Raw genomic sequence first — 18,000 nt, forward strand, 5'->3', positions numbered from 1 at the left:
TGGGGAGTTCGAAGCCACCATGATCATTTAGCATTGAAACAATGAATTTTTATCTCCAGCATCTTTATGGTAGCACACTATCTCCAGTTATTAACCTTTCCTTTCCCACACCGCAAAATATTTTAGGTATTGTTCTGTATTGATACATAGCTTCCTCAGTTTTTTGTTGGATTTTGTTTTATGGACTGTATAAAGTATTCCTTTGAAGAGACAGACCGTCATTAATCATTCCTGCGGCAACGAATATCCGGATAACCCCACTCATTTGGTCATTGCAGCCAACGCTACTACTACGAATAGCTGTTTACATAAGACATCTTCCACTTCTGCAAATACATGTGCTGCTTAAAATACTACAGGCGGAAATGCTGGCTCAAAGATCCGCCTGTTAGTCATTTTGGAAAATATTGTGAAATTTCCTTCCACAGAAATTATATCGACTTTCACTCCTCTCAGCAGTGCTAACAATGCTTATTTCCTCAACCTTTCTAAAACATGACACGCCCCGCCCCCCAGCTTAACGCCTCTAAACTTCCAGCGGTGATGAAAGAACATCTCACTGCTCACCACAGCCTGAAAGGGCTTCCGCACTTTGGTTCCTGCCCTCCTCACTTTCCATGACGCACTGAAGCCAAGTGCAGGCGGACGTCCTGAGGATCACCGTAGAAACCGAGATGCCACGCAGAAGGGGGTGGGAGGGAACTGGCTTTCCGTCCTAGAGGCGGGGGTGGGAGTGGAGGGGTGGATGCGTGTTCAGGCACCGGGCTTGCTGCGGGGCTCGCCCATCCTGTGCATGTGGAACAAGAGAACTTGGGAGAGATGGTGCGGCAAATGGGTGTCACGGAAGGCTGCAGTGACCTTACCTTGGGATGTTGCCATCCAGGATCTGGGTACGCTGTCACCCAATTAAACTATCCTCTGGATGAGAGCCGCTTCCCGAGACAGCCAGCAGGGGGCAGCATTCTGCTGTGGGACTGGGCCTTTTCTCCATCATAGAGGAACCCTGCAGGGAGCTGTCCACCAGGGGGCAGTAAGGACATGGCTCGGAGGCCCCAGGGCCATGGAAGGTCAAGTCGGGAACCGGCCCCCCATGTCGATCTGCTCTTGGGCCTTCCTCCAGCAACTGATGAGGCAGGAGAGGCAAGTGCGGGCCAACGAGGAGCTGCGTTACTCAGTGCGCTCGGGCAGAGAGGCTGGGGCCCGATGTTGCGTGCCCCTGGTGTAGCGCCCCCGCCCAGGCCCTAGGGAGCCCTGCAAGTCATTCTGTGCCTTCTGCAGATGTCCTGGGACTGGGAGGGGGCAAATCCAGGACTCCCCAACCCACCAAGATGGGTGGTTAGCACTGGTCCCAGCTGTGCAAAGTGAGGCATCTGGGGCTTGTTTCTCATGACCTCAAACAACCACTTCCCCACACAAGGACACCAGCTGTGCAGGGGAGGGACTGACAAGTGTTTATGAGCACCCACTATGTCCCAGGATCTATTCCATATGCCAAGCCATAGAGCAGGCCTCCGCCTTCAGGGACCTCACCGTCTAGTAACAGTGACAATCAGAAGAGGAAAAATGAGAATAGGCAAGATAGTTTGGGACGGCAGCAAGTGCACCAAACAGAGAAGTAACCAGGAGAATCTGGGAAAGCCCTTCCGAAGGAGCATCCGAGCTGGAGACCTGACTGCTAGCAAGGAAACGACCACACACGGAGCCAGCTGAAGAACGTTTCAGCAGTGGAAAGAGCAGGTGCAAAGGTCTTGAGGTGAGGAAGGCCTTGTCCTCTTTGAAAACCAGAAGGGGAACCAGAGTAGTGAGTGAGGGAATGCATTCATTTCTTGTTGCTGCTGTAACAGGAAATTGCTACATTACTAAATTACTACAAACTCAGGATCTTAAAACAACACAAATTACCACATCACATCCATTAGAATGGCTACTACCAAAACAAAACATAACAAAACAATAAAACAAAGCAAAACAAAACACCGAAAACCCAGGAAATAGCCGGCGTTGACGAGGGTGCAGAGAAAATGGAATTCTTGCCCTTCATTATAGGCATGAAAAATAGTGCTTTCGCTGCAGAAAGCAATATGGCAGTTCCTCAAAAAATTAAGAAGAGAACTAGTTATGTGATCCAGGAATTTTGTTCCTGGGTAGCTACGCGAAAGAATTAAAAGCTATGTCTCAGAGATACGCCTATACTCCTGCTCACCCCTGTGAGCAGCATTAGTCACAATAGCCACAAGGTGGAAGCAACCCCAGTGTCCACCCACAGATGAATGGAGGAAAAGCAGTGTATACAGATAATGGAATATCAGGTACCCTTAAAAAAGGAAGGACATTCTGACATCTGCTACAACATGGATGAGCCTTGAGCTCGGTGAAATAAGCAAATCACAAAACACACATACTGTATGATTCCGCTTCTGTGAGGTCCCTAGAGTAGTCAAAATTATGGAGACAAAATAGACGGTGGTTACCAGGGGCTGCACAGAGCGAGGGAAGGAGGACTTAACGCTCCATGAATACAGACTTCCGGATCTGGAGATGGACGGTGGTGAGGTCCGTACGACAGTGTGAACGTACTTAACCCCCCCGGACTGTACCCTTAAACATGGCGGAGATGGTAAGTGTTAAGTGTATCTTACCACAATTTAAAAATTGGAGCAAAGCCCCACAGATTTATAGTCTTGACAGTTCTGGGGTTCAGAGTTCAAAATGGACTTTGCAGGACTAAAAGCGGGGTGTCGGTGGACCTGTGTTTCTTCTAGAGACTCTTTTTTTTTTAATTTTTTTATGTTCTTTTTTTATTTATTTTTGAGAGACAGAAAGAGACAGTGGGAATAGGGGAGGGTCAGAGAGAGAGAGAGAGACACAGAATCCCAAGCAGTCTCCAGGCTCTGAGCTGTCAGCACAGAGTCCGATACGGGGCTCAAACTTACAAACTTTGAGATCATGACCTGAGCCGAAGCCAGAAGCTTAACCGACTGAGCCACCCAGGCGCCTCTCTTCTAGAGACTCTTAAGGGAGAATCTGTTTCCTTTCTTTTTCCAGCTTCTGGAGATTGCCTCCTTCCTTGGCCAGGGGCCCCTGCCTCGATCTTCAAAGCACATAGCTTCAACCTCTGCTTCGGTCTCCTTACCTTCTCTTCCTCTTGCCCTCCTGCCTCCTTCAAAGGACCCTCCTGATTCCATTGGCTCAAGATAACCTCGACTCCTAACTTCATCACATCTGCAAAGTCGCTTATGCTACATGAGATAACGCATCCATAGGTTCCAGGGACTGGGACATGGACGCCTCCCGGGGGCCATTATTCTGTCTCCCCCAGGGTATATAAACAGGCAGAAAGATAAGCCGAAGAAGATTCGCAGGGAATAGGATGCACCCAGGCTCTAATGGGTTGTAACACAGGAGCAACAACTTCTGATTGACTTTTTTTCAAACACACCACCCTTGCTGCTGGGTAGAGAATGTGTTGGGGGTAGAGACAACTGCACTTGCTCATGGATTTGATCTAGAAACTCTACACTGTGTGTGTGTGTGTGTGTGTGTGTGTGTGTGTGTGTGTGTGTTTTCCATCTCTCAGCCTCAAAGTCTGGCACCTGGAGAACCAGGCTCCCTCCAAGCAGGAAGAGGGTGCCGGATAGAACCATAACCAGAGGCGTCCCTGGGTAGCACATTTGAGACCCGGAAGTCTCTCTGCAGACCAAGGGCAAAGCCGGTAGAACAAAAGTGATTCATAGTCCCTAGGCGCCCCATCCTTGAGTTGAAGAAGGCTCCGCTTTGCTCATGCTAGTTCTCTATCCCCTGAGCTTAAAAGAGGGTCTTGGATTTTTCTGGAGGCATAATTTGGAGAAAATGAGGAAGAGACAGAGGTAGAGAGACAGGAGCCTGTAGGAGGCTCCACTGACAGTAGGGATATGTGAAATCACTACAACTCTCATGCTGCCCGGAGACCAAATGCACTTATCCTGGACCCCCGGGTAAGGGGTAAATGTATCACTCCACATGTGTTTGGGTTTGTTTGTGGAGACTTAGAACTGAAGTATCCAAAGGGACTTTAAAAGCCATCTACTTCCATCTCCAAATGCATGCTTGAATATCTTTGATATTCTCATCAAGTCACCACATGGCCTGTGCTTGCACACTACTAGCAACGGGGAGCTCACCACTGATCGAGGCAGCACATTCCATGGATGGACAACCCAAACTGTCTGCAAGGCCGTCCTTATGTCACGTGGTCTCGCTGCCATTTCCTTTGTGTCTCCATCCTTCCCTCTGGAGTGACACAGAATAAATCTGCTCCCTCACCTTCAGGAAAAGCCTCCAGATAGTGGGCAGGACCCCTGAAGCTTTTCCAGAGAAATTTCTCTGGTTCCTTTAATTGTTCCTTGTCAGATATGATTTGAAGTCCCCCACCCCTCCTGCTTCCTTCCTAATCCTGGTCTCTTTTGTTAGACGAGCTCTAATTTCCTACATTCTCTTTCAGGATGGGTATCTAGAAGTAGACCCAGAGCTCCTGGGGCTGCCTGACTGGCACAGAGAAGCTGGGACCACTACCCCCTTTCTCTTCCCACGGTCTGGACCTGGTTCCAGCAGCCCAAGTTCCCACACTCCTGATTCATAGTTTGCTTTCTGTTGAGTAAACCTTAATTAATTTGTACCATGCTGCACCATGAAAGGCAAGACTAAATATACCCAGTGTTCATTGCAATGTGTCCTATTCGTGGGGTGCCTGGGTGGCTCAGTCAGTTAAGCATCTGACTTCACCTCAGGTCATGATCTCAAAGTTTGTAAGTTTGAGCCCCGTATCGGGCTCTGTGCTGACAGCTCAGAGCCCGGAGACTGCTTGGGATTCTGTGTCTCCCTCTCTCTCTCTCTCTGCTTCTCCTCAGCTCATGCTCTATCTCTCACTCTCTCTCAAAAATAAACATTTTTTAAAATTTAGGGGTGGGGCGACTGGGTGGCTCAGTTGGTTAAGTGTCTGACTTTGGCTCAGATCATGATCTCACAGTTTGTGGGTTTGAGCCCTGTGTCGGGCTCTGTGCTGACAGCTCAGACCCTGGAGCTGGCTTCGGATTCTGTGCCTCCCTCTCTCTCTCTCTGCCACTCCCCTGATCATACTATCTCTCTCTGTCTCTCAAAAATAAATAAAGGGTAAGAAAAAAATTTTTTTAAATTTAGGGGTGCCTGGGTGGCTAAGTCAGTTAAGCGTCCGACTTCGGCTCAGGTTATAATCTCACAGTGCATGGGTTCGAGCCCCGCATCAGGCTCTGTGCTGACAGCTCAGAGCCTGGAGCCTGCTTCAGATTTTTTGTCTCCCTCTCTCTCTCTGCCCCTCCCCAGCTCACTCTCTGTCTCTGTCTCTCAAAATAAAGATATAAAAAGAAATTTAAAAATAAATAAGTAAATAAATTTAAATGTGTCCCATTACTATATATGTGTGTGCATGTATATATATGTGTGTGTGTATATATATATATGTATGTGTGTGTGTATGTATGTGTGTGTGTATAATCTCCAGGAAATTATATGGTTATATTTTAGTACTGAACACAACAAAGGACACAAAGAATCTCAGGTTCTCTTCCTGAGGCCCATGGGAACACAGACGCTGTCAGAACTACGGAGTGCGCAGAGTAGGGCCAGAGAATGGACATGAATGTCCAGTACAAAGAGCGAAGCTTTATTTCCTTTTCAGTAATCCGTGTGGCTTCGAGTCAAATTTACATACAGGTAGCAGTAGGCGGGATAGGAGGGGAAAATAGTGAAAAGGGCAGAAAATTGGAGCATCGCAAACCAGATTCAAATCCTAATCCTACCACTTTCCGCCTGTGATCTTAGGCAGGTTGCCTCGCCTTCTTGAGCATCACGGAAACAACCTACCTACAATAGCTGTACGCTGCCCGGTTTAAAGTGTTGAAATAGACCTGAGAGTTAAGGTGCTTATATTACAATCTAACGCTTCAAACTTCACCTCCTGCCCCTTCCTCTCCAATCCAGCCACTGAAAGCTGCCCCGGCTGTACTCCCAGCCAATTCCAGACTAGCAGTTGGGAGAATCTGAGTTCAAATTCTGTTTTTGCCATTCAAATGAATTACTCAGGGCCCTTCTCAGACCTCAGTTTCCTCATCGGGATACGCACAGATAAGTCAGTGCGTGTGTGCGTGTGTGTGCGTGTGTGGGAGTGAAAGAGCTCTGTAAACCGCAAGACACAGTCATCATTAGGCATCTGGAGCCGAAGGTATGGAATTCAAACCGACGACCCTGAAGCGGTCGCACATGCGCGGGGCCCCAGGGTTGCCCGCCAGAGGGCGCTGCTGCTCCGACTCCCTGCGGCGAGCGCGCGGGAGGCTGGCAGCGCGACCGGATTGGACAGTTCGGCGTGAGGCGGGGCCTTGAGGAGGCGGGGCTTCCGGCCTCTCCGCCGCTGTTGCCAGGGGAGACCGCCGCAGGGAGGCGGAAGGAGCCCAGGACTAGCCAGCGCCTAGGCTGGGCGCGGCGCGATGGCGGCCATCGTGGTCTCGGAGGCCGGGTCTCGGAGCTGGTCCTTGTGTCCCGAGGTGCCATCCGCCACCTTCTTCACCGCGCTGCTCTCGCTACTGGTGTCCGGGCCCCGCCTGTTCCTGCTGCAGCCGCCCCTGGCGCCCTCGGGCCTCTCGCTGCGGTCCGAGGCCCTGCGCAACTGGCAAGGTGAGCAGAGGCAGCGCCGGGCCGCGAGGGCCAGCCCTCTTCCTCCCACCTCGCCAGGCCATCTCTGTGACCGAGCCGCAGGGTAGCACCTCCAGCCACTCCATCTGCTTCATCGTACTCCCCTCCTGGAGGACCAGGCCCATATCCCACGTTGTTGTCCCTCCAGAGTCCCATCTTCCCATTACTCCCATCTGTAATCCTAACCTACCTGAATTTGTTCCCTTCCCTGGCGCCACCAGCCTGGTTAAGGCCCCACGCCCCATTCGCTAGCAACCGGCTTCGTTCACTCACGCTGTGTCTCCGAGGAGGAATTTTTTCCTCTCCCATCGCACACACACCTCCTAACCTCCCCACTGGCAAAAAATGCCGCTCTGGCCTTCATACAGACACTTAAGCATCGTCTGTGACCACTCCCTATAAGCGTTTTGGCCTCTTTGGGGTTTAGAATTTCTTCTGCTTAGTTGCATATATCTTAATCCGGACACCCTATTCCCAGCTCATGGGAGTGGTGAGGCCTTGGGAGAGGTGTTTGTTTTCTGTAGGTGATTGAATATAAACATCTGCTCATGAGAGACGTTCGTAGTCTCTGTCTCTTCCCCATTCTTTTCTGGTGAGGAAAATGGGAAATTTGTATAGCTTTTGTTGTTTTGCAAAGCACACACTCCCGAGCTTTAATCTCCATGCTGTGAAGTAGGCTTCATTATTCCTCATTTTTTAGGTGAAAGAGGCGTTAATGGGGAATTGAAGAGCTATTAAGATAAGCAGTTGAGACAGGACGAATTTTTTTTTTAATTGTGTGATGTTTGGGAACTGGAGCCTTGGGGGTGTATTATAATACCCAAATCATACCGAAGTTACTTCTAGAATCTTCACGTTTGTACTTGGAATTTCAGTCTGTACTTGGAACGATTTTAACAAATAATAAAGTACTCATCAGATCACGAAACCTTACAGACATGGCCTGAAGTATATGGTTGCCCCCTGTTCAAATCAAAAACTGTTCCCCACTACCGCCCTATATACACCACAGAGCGCATCCCCAGAGATTTAAGATGTCGGTGTAAACCGAGCTCCCCTTTTGTCCCTTTAGCGCACAGCTTCTCTGAGTATGGGGATCGCGACCATGTAAGTATTTGACAGATGAGAGACCTTTGAAGTCCTCAGATGTAATCCTGTTACAGGACCCATGACTTGACTGAGCTCAGCCAGCCTGGACGTGACCGAGCCAAGATTCCACTACAAGCCTTTCAGCCTCCACGGTTCAATATTACTGCTTCACCAGTCCCCTTCTTCCCTTTAGTGCTTTGGCCTGTGGGAACTTGAAAGTACATGAGAAGTGACTGCTTTTAGAAAAAATAGGAGTAAGATTCTTTGCTGTCTTATTGCCATAAAGCATTGTTCTACCTGTAAGGTTGGATATGCACTTTCAAGAAAGATGTCTGAGTTCTATATTTTATTAGTGATAGTTTTACAATCGTTGTAGGTGCGAAATAATTCACGGTCCCTTTTTTCTTCCTCTGAACAGCCTATGGAAGGAGAGGTCAGGATTACAGCGAGGAGACTGGCACACAGAGTGTTAAGTGATACCCACTCAATCCACCTTGAAGCTGTTACAATTAATTAACCCTCAAACTGCCCGGTGAGATAGGTCAGTATTAAAACCTAAAAATAAAATAAAATAAAATAAAATAAAATAAAGGATTATGAAGCACGTTACAAATTCCAAGACCATCCCATGCTAAAAAGTGTTATTGTTTTTTCCCCACGTGGAAGCTAGTCACGGACTTGCTCCAGGTCCGGGAAGGAGAGCAAGGACTGGATGTCGCACTGAAGTCTGGGGTCCTTCAGTGTTGTCTCCCACTGCCTTTCGTGGCTCCTGGCTGATTTTCACTGCTGCTGGCAGCCAGCCACTCCCCCTTCCCGAGGTGGGTTGTAACCTGGCTTTCCCTCCTTCAGAGCCCCTCGAGGTCCAGCCTCTGACCCTGTCCCCTCTGCAGTTTACAGGCTGGTGACGTACATCTTTGTCTACGAGAATCCGGTCTCCCTGCTGTGCGGTGCCATCATCATCTGGCGCTTTGCTGGCAATTTCGAGAGAACCGTGGGCACCGTCCGCCACTGCTTCTTCACTGTGATCTTCGCCATCTTCTCCGCTATCATCTACCTGTCGTTCGAAGCTGTGTCCTCGCTCTCGAAGCTGGGGGAGGTGGAGGATGCCAGAGGCTTCACCCCAGTGGCTTTCGCCATGCTGGGCGTCAACTCCGTCCGCTCCCGGATGAGGAGGGCCCTGGTCTTCGGCATGGTCGTGCCCTCAATGCTGGTGCCGTGGCTCCTGCTGTGTGCCTCGTGGCTCATTCCCCAGACCTCCTTCCTCAGTAACGTCTGTGGACTTGGGATTGGGCTAACATGTATCCTTCATGGAAGGGATATATAGGGTGGTGACATGGGGAGCGGCGACCCACGGTGGAGGGTCTGGGGGTGGGGGGATTCGTAGGTAGAGCCGTGGGCTCAGATGTAGGTCATCTGCGTTCGAGCTTCAGGTTTGAAAACCGTGTGGTCTTGGGTGGGTCACTTCCCTTCTCTAGACCAGAATTTCCCCATCTGGAAAGTCAGCGTATCTAGCTAGCTTTTCACACCGGCATAGCATTGCCAATTAGTGAAATATTCTGACTTGAGTTTTTCCCCCATGTAAACGGAGACCTAAACCCTGCATTTGGCTACTTATGACACGAGTTTTCATTGGAAGAATCTGAAATACCCATGAGCTGGAGAAGTTCCATGAAAGGAATAGGAAGTAGGTTTGTTTGGTTTCGAGTTTGGTTTGGTTAGTCTTTTTGTCAGAAAAAACAGTTATAACATTTTTAAAAATATTTTTGAGAGAGAGAACAGGGAAGAGGCAGAGAGAAAGATACACACACACACACACACACACACACACACACACACACACAGAATCCGAAGCTGGTTCCAGGCTCCAAGCTGTCAGCACAGAGCCCAACATGGAGGTCGAACTCACGAACCACGAGATCATGACCTGAGCTGAAGTTGGATGCTTAACTGACTGAGCCATCCAGGCGCCCCCAGAAAAATTTTTTTTAAAGACTGGGTCCAATGGGTGGTTAAAGTCTTAAGATGAGCCTTACATCCCTTATATAAATATTCTGGCAATTGCGGGGGTAGGGGAACATTGTACAATACAATGGGTCACCTTTTGTATTATTTAAAAAAAATTTTTTTAAGTGATTTCTACACCCAACGTGAGGCTGAACTCAATCCCAAGATCAAGAGTCTGGTGCTCAACCAACTGAGCCCGCCAGGTGCCTCAATGTGGGTTACTTTCTTCAGCATCAGAATTGGTTAGTGTTGGAGGTTGAATAAGGTACATGCTTAAAATCTCTTTCTTTTTTTTCAGTTTGTTTATTTTGAGAGTGAAAGAATGCTTGAGCAGGGGAAGGGCAGAGAGAGGGAGAAAGAATCCCAAGCAGCACAGAGCCTAACACGGGGCTCCAACTCATGTGCTGTGAGATCATGTGACCTGAGCCAAAGTCAAGGGTGATTTCCTTAACCCCATAAGCCACCCAGGCGCCCTCTAAAATCTCAGTTGTGATTCTATAAGCAATTAGGGTAGGTAACTACACATTGATCACATAGTTCTTATCATTTTAAAATTTTAATTCATTTATTTTGAAACTCTTTTAATTAAAAAAACTTTTAATGTTTATTTTTGACAGAGAGACAGAGCACAGGCAGGGGAGGGGCAGAGAAAGATGGAAGCACAAGATCTGAAGCAGGCTCCAGGCTCTGAGCTGTCAGCACAGAGCCCGACGTGGGCCTCGACCCACAAACCGTGAGATCATGACCTGTGTCTTTAAATTTAAAACCTGTTTCTTGGGGTACCTGGCTGGCTCTGTTGGTTAAGTACCCAACTCTTAAAACCTTTTTTTTTTTTAAGTTTATTTATTTATTTTGAGAGAGCGACAGCATGAGCAAGGGAGGAGCAGAGAGAGAAGACGGAGAATCTCAAACAGGCTCTATATTGTCAGCACAGAGCCCATGTGGTCCTCAAACTCAACGAACTGTGAGGTCATGACCTGAGCTGAAATCAAGAGTTAGACACTGAACTGACTGAGCCACACCCAGGTGCCCCAGATACCCAACTCTTGATTTCAGTTCAGGTCATGATCTCGTGTTGCACATGGTTCGTGGGATCCAGCCCCGTGTTGGGCTCTATGCTTATCAGCATATCAGTATACGGCCTGCTTGGGATTCTCTCTCTCTTTCTCTCTCTCTGCCCCTCCCTTGCTCATGTTCTCTCTCAAAACAAATAAATATTTAAAAATAAATAAGTGAAACATGTTTCTTGTAGATAGCATATAGTTGTTTGCCCAATCTGACTGTCTCTGCCCATTTTCACTTTTAAAGACGTCATTGCATTACTCTTGGTTTGTATTCTTTTCTCCTGAAGAATCAGTCATTGTTTTTATTGTTTTCCCTATATAATTCTTTGTTTTCCTCTGGCTTCTTTCACAGTTTTTTATCATTGGTTTTCGGCTATTTGATTATCATGTGCCTTTGGAGTGATTGTCTTTGTGTTTACCTTGCTTGTAGTCGGTCTTTGGATCCTGGCTCAGTGAGTTTACAGTTTTCATACAAGTCTAAAAAAATTATCCTCATTATGTCTCCAAGTATTTTTTACTTGCCCATCTCCTTCCAGGGTGCCAGTTGCACATATGTTAGACTAACTACTTACATTGTTCAGCGGGTCCCTGAGGCTCTGTTTATTTTGTATATTTTTAGCTTTCTTCCCCCTCTCCATTTCAGCTCAGCTGATTTCTGTTGCGTTGCCTTTCTGATGAGCGATCTCTTTTTCTTCAGTGTGTGATCAGCTGTTAGACCCATCTGCTTGGTGTTTTCTTTCTCATGCTTTATAGTTCAGTTCAAGAGGCTCTTTTTTATTTTTTATAGTTTTCATTTCCATGTTGGGATTTTTTTTATCTGTTCCTTCATTGTCTTTGTGATTTCCTTTAAACCCTTCATATACTTAACATATAATAGCTATTTATAAAATAGCTATTTACCGTAGCTATTTTTAAACCTTGGTCCGTTAACACCATCACATCTATCATTTCGAGATCTCTTTTTGACAGATTTTCCTGCAGATCATGGACCCATTTTCTTGCTTCTTCACATGTCTCGTAATTTTTTAATTTACACTAAGCCCTGCAAATGCTGTGCTATCCAAGGCTGAGTTGTGGTTTTTTCCCTTTTTTTTTTTTTAACAAATGTTGATTTTTTTTTTCCCTGATAGGCAGTTAATTATCAAAGCATTACCTTTTGAAAGTCTTCTCTGAATGCCCTGGATGTCAGGGAGGTCTCTTTCCCCTGTGTGGTTGGAACTCAAGCCTGTCCCTGCCCCATGTGAGCTCCAGGAGTCGTTAAGCAAACAGCTCCCGGATAGTTGTCCCCGCAGTAGCTCAGCGGCTGTTCTTTGCCCGGCTTGGGGCGGGCTGGCCTGTGGGCGTGCGCATTGGCACTCAGCTAAGGACTCTGGGAGCCCCATGCGTGTCTCTGGAGCTCCTTCCCTGAGCACCTCCCTTCTCTCCATCACTCTGCTCTTGAAATCCCCGGCACTTTTTCCTCTCTGAACTCTATCTCTCCAATTCAGGAAAAAAAAAATTGCTGGACTCTGCTTGGATTCCCTTTGGATGCTGTAGTTCGGAAAGTGCCTCCAGGCTGAGAGCCAGCTCCATCTTGAGGCTCACTGCATCCATCTCCCTTTTCGTAGGCATCACAGCCTGGCAGTGTTTGCTGTTTAAAGTTGGAAGGCATGTGTGTAAAAGATTGAGTCCCGGCTCACAGCTGTCTAGGGTGGGAGGATCAGCCTGAGGTTAGGACTTCAGCAGAGCCCGAGGCAGAACAGGTTTTTTGTTTTTTTTTAAATATTTTTTAATGTTTTATTTATTTATTTTTTAATACAGAGAGAGAAAGAGCATGAGAGGGGGAGGGGCAGAGAGAGAAGGAGACACAGAACCGGAAGCAGGCTCCAGGCTCTGAGCTAGCTGTCAGCACAGAGCCTGACGCGGGGCTCGAACCCACGAACGTGAGATCTGACCTGAGCCGAAGCCGGAGGCTTAACCGACTGAGCCACCCAGGCGCCCCAGAACAGGTTCTTGAGATCATTCTGAAGTCATCAGCTGCGACACCTTTGGACTCCCTCACAGCATCAGTTATCCCCGGAAATCAGCGTTTGGAGATGTCCTTCTCCCTGAAAGAATTTAGCAACACGCAGGGGCATTTTCGATTGTCACAATGACTAAGTGCTACTGCCACTTAATGGCCGGTGGCTGGAGATGCCAAGTGAAACAGTCTGGCCCCACAAAGAACTGTCTTGCTCACACAGCCAGTGGCACCGCCTTCAGGAACACTCTGGGTGCTTCCATACAGCCTTGTCTCCATCGCCACCCTCTGCCAGCTACTGCTGCTCACAATTTAGGTTCAGCATGCCTGTCACTTCCTAGAGAAAGCCTTCTTGATCTCCCTCAACTAGGTTGGGGTCCCCAGCCTGGTCTTCCAGATAAACTTTTGCTTATCACCACTTACTCTCCCCAAGTGACTTACTCCTTGTCCGGCACTATTCATTCCTTCGTTCCTGCTGTGTAACAGATATTCAGTAAATATTTGTCTGATGGCTGGATGGACGGACAGACAGACAAAGCTGAATCTCCATGGCTGCCCAGGCAGTGGTGGGTTGACATGGTTCAGATGGCCAGAGTGCCTCACTTGGGATGGTGACAGCGTGGGGGAATTGCTGCCCAAGAGGCCTGCGTGAAGCTCTCTCGGTCATGTTGAGGCAAGGTGTCTTCTGTTTGGGGACAAAAGCATAGGAAGATGTCGTTCCTCCCAGAGCGCACTAGGACAGCCTCCTGCCTCCTTCCACGGCAGGGACAGAGGAGTGTGCTGGCTTGACAGATTGCAGGAATGACAGGGCTCAAGGGATGGGCCAGGTCGGCTCGGGGCAGGTGAGGTGTCGGCACCAATCCGTCCCTTCCCCCTCCCTGTTGGTTCGTGTTCCCTCAGAGGTGCAGCAAATAGAAACTCAACTCTCGGTTTCCGCTGAGCTCGAGCTTGTGGTAGAATGGGCGCTAATCCCACTGTAGAATAAACGTGGGAACCTGTACTCTGTGAGGAGTGTCCAGCCCTCCTCCCCTGAGCTGCCTCCAATTTTGCTTAATATGTCAACCTCAGATGGCCTCACCTACTGCTATTCCATTGACCTCTCAGAGCGGGTAGCACTGAAGCTCGACCAGAAGTTCCCCTTCAGCCTGATGAGGAGGATTTCGGTGTTCAAGTACATCTCGGGCTCTTCAGCTGAAAGAAGGGCAGCCCACAACCGGAAGTAAGTTACAGAATTCTTGAAGCTTATACTTTTTTTTTTTTTTACATTTTTTATTTATTTTTGAGAGACAGAGAGAGACAGCGCAAGCAGGGGAGGGTCAGAGAGAGAGGAAGATACAAAATCTGAAGACAGGCTCCCGGCTCTGAGCTGTTAGCACAAAGCCCAACGCGGGGCTTGAACCCACAAGCCGTGAGATCATGATCTGAGCCGAAGTCAGATGCTTAACCGACTGAGCCACCCAGGCGCCCCTTGAAGCTTATTCTTGAAGCAATTCCAGGCCCTGTACAGAGAGAGGGTGGCTGGCTCAGGATCATGGGAGGAAGGCACAGGGTGTGAGCAGGTCTGGGCCCAGAACCTGCTTGCACAACTGTCTTCTAAGCACTCTAGACTCTGCCCAGATGGAATGGGAAAGGGGAGGGTTTGAAACCACTCATGCATCACCCTGAGGGACTTGTGACAGACTGTGGGACAGAGTGCCCCCATCTAGTGTTGTGACCAGCCCTGGGCGCTGACACGCACCCTGCACAGGTCCACTTGGGCTCTGGCATGGAGCATGGGTTAAGAAGCAGACAGTCCACACAACTGGCTAGGAGGCTTAGACGTGAAACAGCCCAGGACCTGAGAGTTAGAGTTTTCCCAGCCACCCAGCAAGAGGTGAGGTTTCAGTCTGCTAATCCAGGCTCACCCACTCCATGGAAGGTGCTAGGCAAGCTGCCTATGCTCACGTGGTCTCACTCCCTACCAGAGAGGAGGCCCAAGGAGGACAAGAGGCTTTCTCTAGGTAATGGGGGTAGGAGAGCCCAGTCTCGGACTAGGTCACTTCTTCCAGGTCCAGTGCACCCCCTTTCCACTGTTCCCCACTGCTGGCCTCTGGTTGCATCCATGCTTAGACTTCACCATGTAGGAAGTTTTCTTTCCTTCAGTGGTCTCCCCAAAGGAAAGGACTCACTGTGAGGTTCAGATGCTTTGCCACTGGCGCTTTTCTACCTTTAGCCAGCTGTAGAATAGACTGTGTGCTCCAGGCCATCCTATCAGCTGGGTTTCGGTTCAATTGGAAGCTGTTTGTAGCAGATATCGGGAGGTGGATGCCCCGGCCTTCACCAGCTCAGGGCCCTCTGACCATTTCCTCCAGGCCGGGGACACTGGTGGGGGAGGTCACTGCTGGGGAGTACTGGGAAAGTTAAAAATGTACACACATCCAGTTTGATTCAGCAGGTGATCCCTGGGATCTAAATGTGTGGGAGCCTGTTGAAATGTAGGTGTATTGTGGCTTTTAGACTTTTAATTATTGTTCTCGCAAACTCGAGAGGGGACTTAAGGAGTCATTGGGTGCCAACTTGCACCCTGTGAAGGAACCCCCCTCTCAGACGCCCCCTTCCTGGCTGCGGGCCCATCATGAATGAGAAAGTTCTCCCCTGCTGAATCACAGCTGCCTCTCTGTAGCTGGGACACTTGGGTGTCCATCTGATTCTGTTTCATGATGGCGGACAGATCAGAGTCAGGCAGACAGTGACCCCTCGGTTCCTTCCATGTTCCTCACAGAGCATGGCATGCTATCCTTCGTTATCAGGCCTGATACAGGCCCTCAGAACAGAACGTGATGCCTCAGGTGGCCTGGCAGGGGGCACAGGCGTTACAACATGCGTGTTTGTCTTGGCAGTTCTGCAGTCTGGACAGCTTTGCATCCTTGAAGGCTCTTGGAGAGCTTCTGGTGGCCCAAATCCTCTATTTTTAAGAATCCCAGGAGTGCTGTTAAGTGCTTTGTTTCTGTTCTTAAGCAGCTGATTTGTAAAATTGGGTTCTTTTTCTTTATTATATTTAATGTTAATTTTTTAGAGGGGGAGAGAGAGACAGAGCGCAAGCAGAGGGGCAGAGAGAGAGGGAGACACAGAATCTGAAGCAGGCTCCAGGCTCCAAGCTGTCAGCACAGAGCCCGACACGGGGCTCAAACTCATGAACCATGAGATCATGACTTGAGCTGAAGTCAGACGCTTAATTGACTGAGCCACCCAGGTGCCCCATAAAATCAGGTTCTAATTGAAATATATACAGATTCCATCCAGTCATCTAACACAAACATCAGTGGTATTGAGAGTCCTTCTCTGTATTTGGAACTCTGCACCCAAGTCTAGCGGATAAAACTCTCAGGCTGTGTCTCCATTCGTGGTCTCAGCCACATGGTCTGTGGTGAGGTCTGTCGTCTCTGCATGGGCAGCTCTGTGCATCTGGCTCGTTGGTTCCTGCCGCCAGGACTGAGCTGTGAGTCTTCATTCCTGAAGCCACGGGTAGAAAACCTCCCAGTAGTCAAGGCTCGGCCGGAGCCCTGAGTTACCCATTAGAGGCCCACCTGCCTTCCTCCCTCAGAGGTTGGCCCGTTCTCTTTGTGTGCAGTTGCTGCGCTGGCCACAGACACACTGACGGCTGTGATCTGGTTCTGCCTCCATCCAGGTGGCACAGTCTGTGAGCAGTTCCACCTCAAGTGGCCTTAGGAGCTCAGGGTCCCTTCATCCTACAGGCTTGCCGCAGGCCTGTGAATGGGTGCTTCCCTCTCAGGGCCTGGTCCCCGACCGGCTCAGATTAACCTTTCTCCCCACTTGGTGCTCAGAGCTAGTACCAGAAAATGGCCAAAGCGTGTTGCCAGATAAAGCGGTACAGTGACCCCAAGCTTTTCTCGTGTACGATGACAGCTGCTGGCCTTGGCGTCACTGTGGGAATGACCATTTTCTCTCTTGTTCCTTTCCAGGCTGAACCCTGTGCCCGGCTCCTACCCCACGCAGAGTGGCCACCCGCACCTGTCCCCGAGCCTCCCTGTCGCCCAGCTGCAGCACGCCAGTGGCCAGAAACTAGCGCCCTGGCCAGCCTGCGCGCCAGGCCATGCGCCCAGCCTGCCTCCGTACCAGCCAGCGGCCGGCCTGTGTTACGTGCAGAACCATTTCGGCACCACCCCTAACTCCTCCGCTGTCTACCCAGCTACCGCGGGGGCCTCCCTGGGGGTCCAGCCCCCCACCCCTCTCAACTGCCCTGGCACTGTGGTTTCTGGGACCCTGGCCGTGCCAGCGGCTGCTGGCCCCAAGGAGTGCTCAAGGGTCCTGATCCCCTGATAGAGAATCTCTGGGGAAGTTCTCTCCCGTCTCTGAAGAAGGTCCTCTCCAAGCTGAGCTAAGAGTTTCTTTACAAAAGATTATTTATCAAACACCTCTATGTGCCAGGCTCTGTGTTGAGTATTTTGATATATACCTGGAACCCTGTTCATCCTCACAGCAGTTTTGTGAAGTGCGATTTATCGTCTCCAGTTTACAGACGCCGAGGGCGAGGCGCTCTGCGGTCACGTAAAGTCACGTAGTTTGTAGTGGCGCATCTGGGCTTCTGGGCTCCAGGCCTGGGGCCCCTCCCACCTGCCGCCCTGCCTCCCAGAGAACTCCTGGTGACCAGGGTCGAAAGTGGCTGCCAGTGGCCGGTCCTAGCTCCGTGTTTCCTCCCTTTGTGTGTGGTGCTCTTGGTTCTAGTGCCCACGTGTCTGTGTCTGCCCTTCTGGAGCCCCCAGCTGGGCGGTCCCCAGCCCGTGTAGTATTTCTCCCCAACAGCAGCCCAGCCCCACAGGCGGTGAGATGGGCCACTGTGAGCCACAGCTGCCTGCTGAAGGATCCATAGTGTTGATTACCTTTGTATAAAGAAACAGCCTCCAACCTGCCGGTTGTGTGTGGTCTCTTCATGGTCTGGCCGGGGCTGGAGAGAGCAGGGCTGGGCAGCGGTGGAGGGGTGTGACCACAAAGAAGAGGTGGATCTGGGTTGAACCAGCAGACGACCATGGGGACCTGACGTAGAGGGCAGGGCAGGGGGGAGGGGGCAGCAAAGATGCTGGGGTAGCCAAAGGTGGAACCAGGAAGCTCGGACAACCCCGAGCGTGGTGATGGCAGGAAGCT

At 49.8% G+C, this 18,000-nt stretch overlaps 1 protein-coding gene across 2 annotated transcripts; it reads left to right on the forward strand.

Moving 5' to 3' along the window:
* The first annotated feature begins 6,438 nt into the window (after positions 1–6,438).
* Positions 6,439–17,768, forward strand: RHBDD2 (rhomboid domain containing 2). 2 transcript variants are annotated; one of them, XM_029948764.1, is made up of 4 exons: positions 6,439–6,684; positions 8,682–9,089; positions 13,927–14,077; positions 16,821–17,768. In XM_029948764.1, the coding sequence occupies exons 1-4, from the start codon at positions 6,498–6,500 to the stop codon at positions 17,176–17,178; spliced, it is 1,104 nt and encodes a 367-aa protein (XP_029804624.1). In that variant the 5' UTR covers positions 6,439–6,497; the 3' UTR covers positions 17,179–17,768. The 2 variants fall into 2 exon arrangements, with proteins under 2 accessions (XP_029804624.1, XP_029804625.1); XM_029948765.1 differs by lacking the exon at positions 6,439–6,684 and adding an exon at positions 8,523–8,609.
* Positions 17,769–18,000: the final 232 nt, after the last annotated feature.

This window comes from Suricata suricatta, chromosome 8 (assembly GCF_006229205.1).
Source record: "Suricata suricatta isolate VVHF042 chromosome 8, meerkat_22Aug2017_6uvM2_HiC, whole genome shotgun sequence".
Taxonomy (NCBI): Eukaryota; Metazoa; Chordata; class Mammalia; order Carnivora; family Herpestidae; genus Suricata; species Suricata suricatta.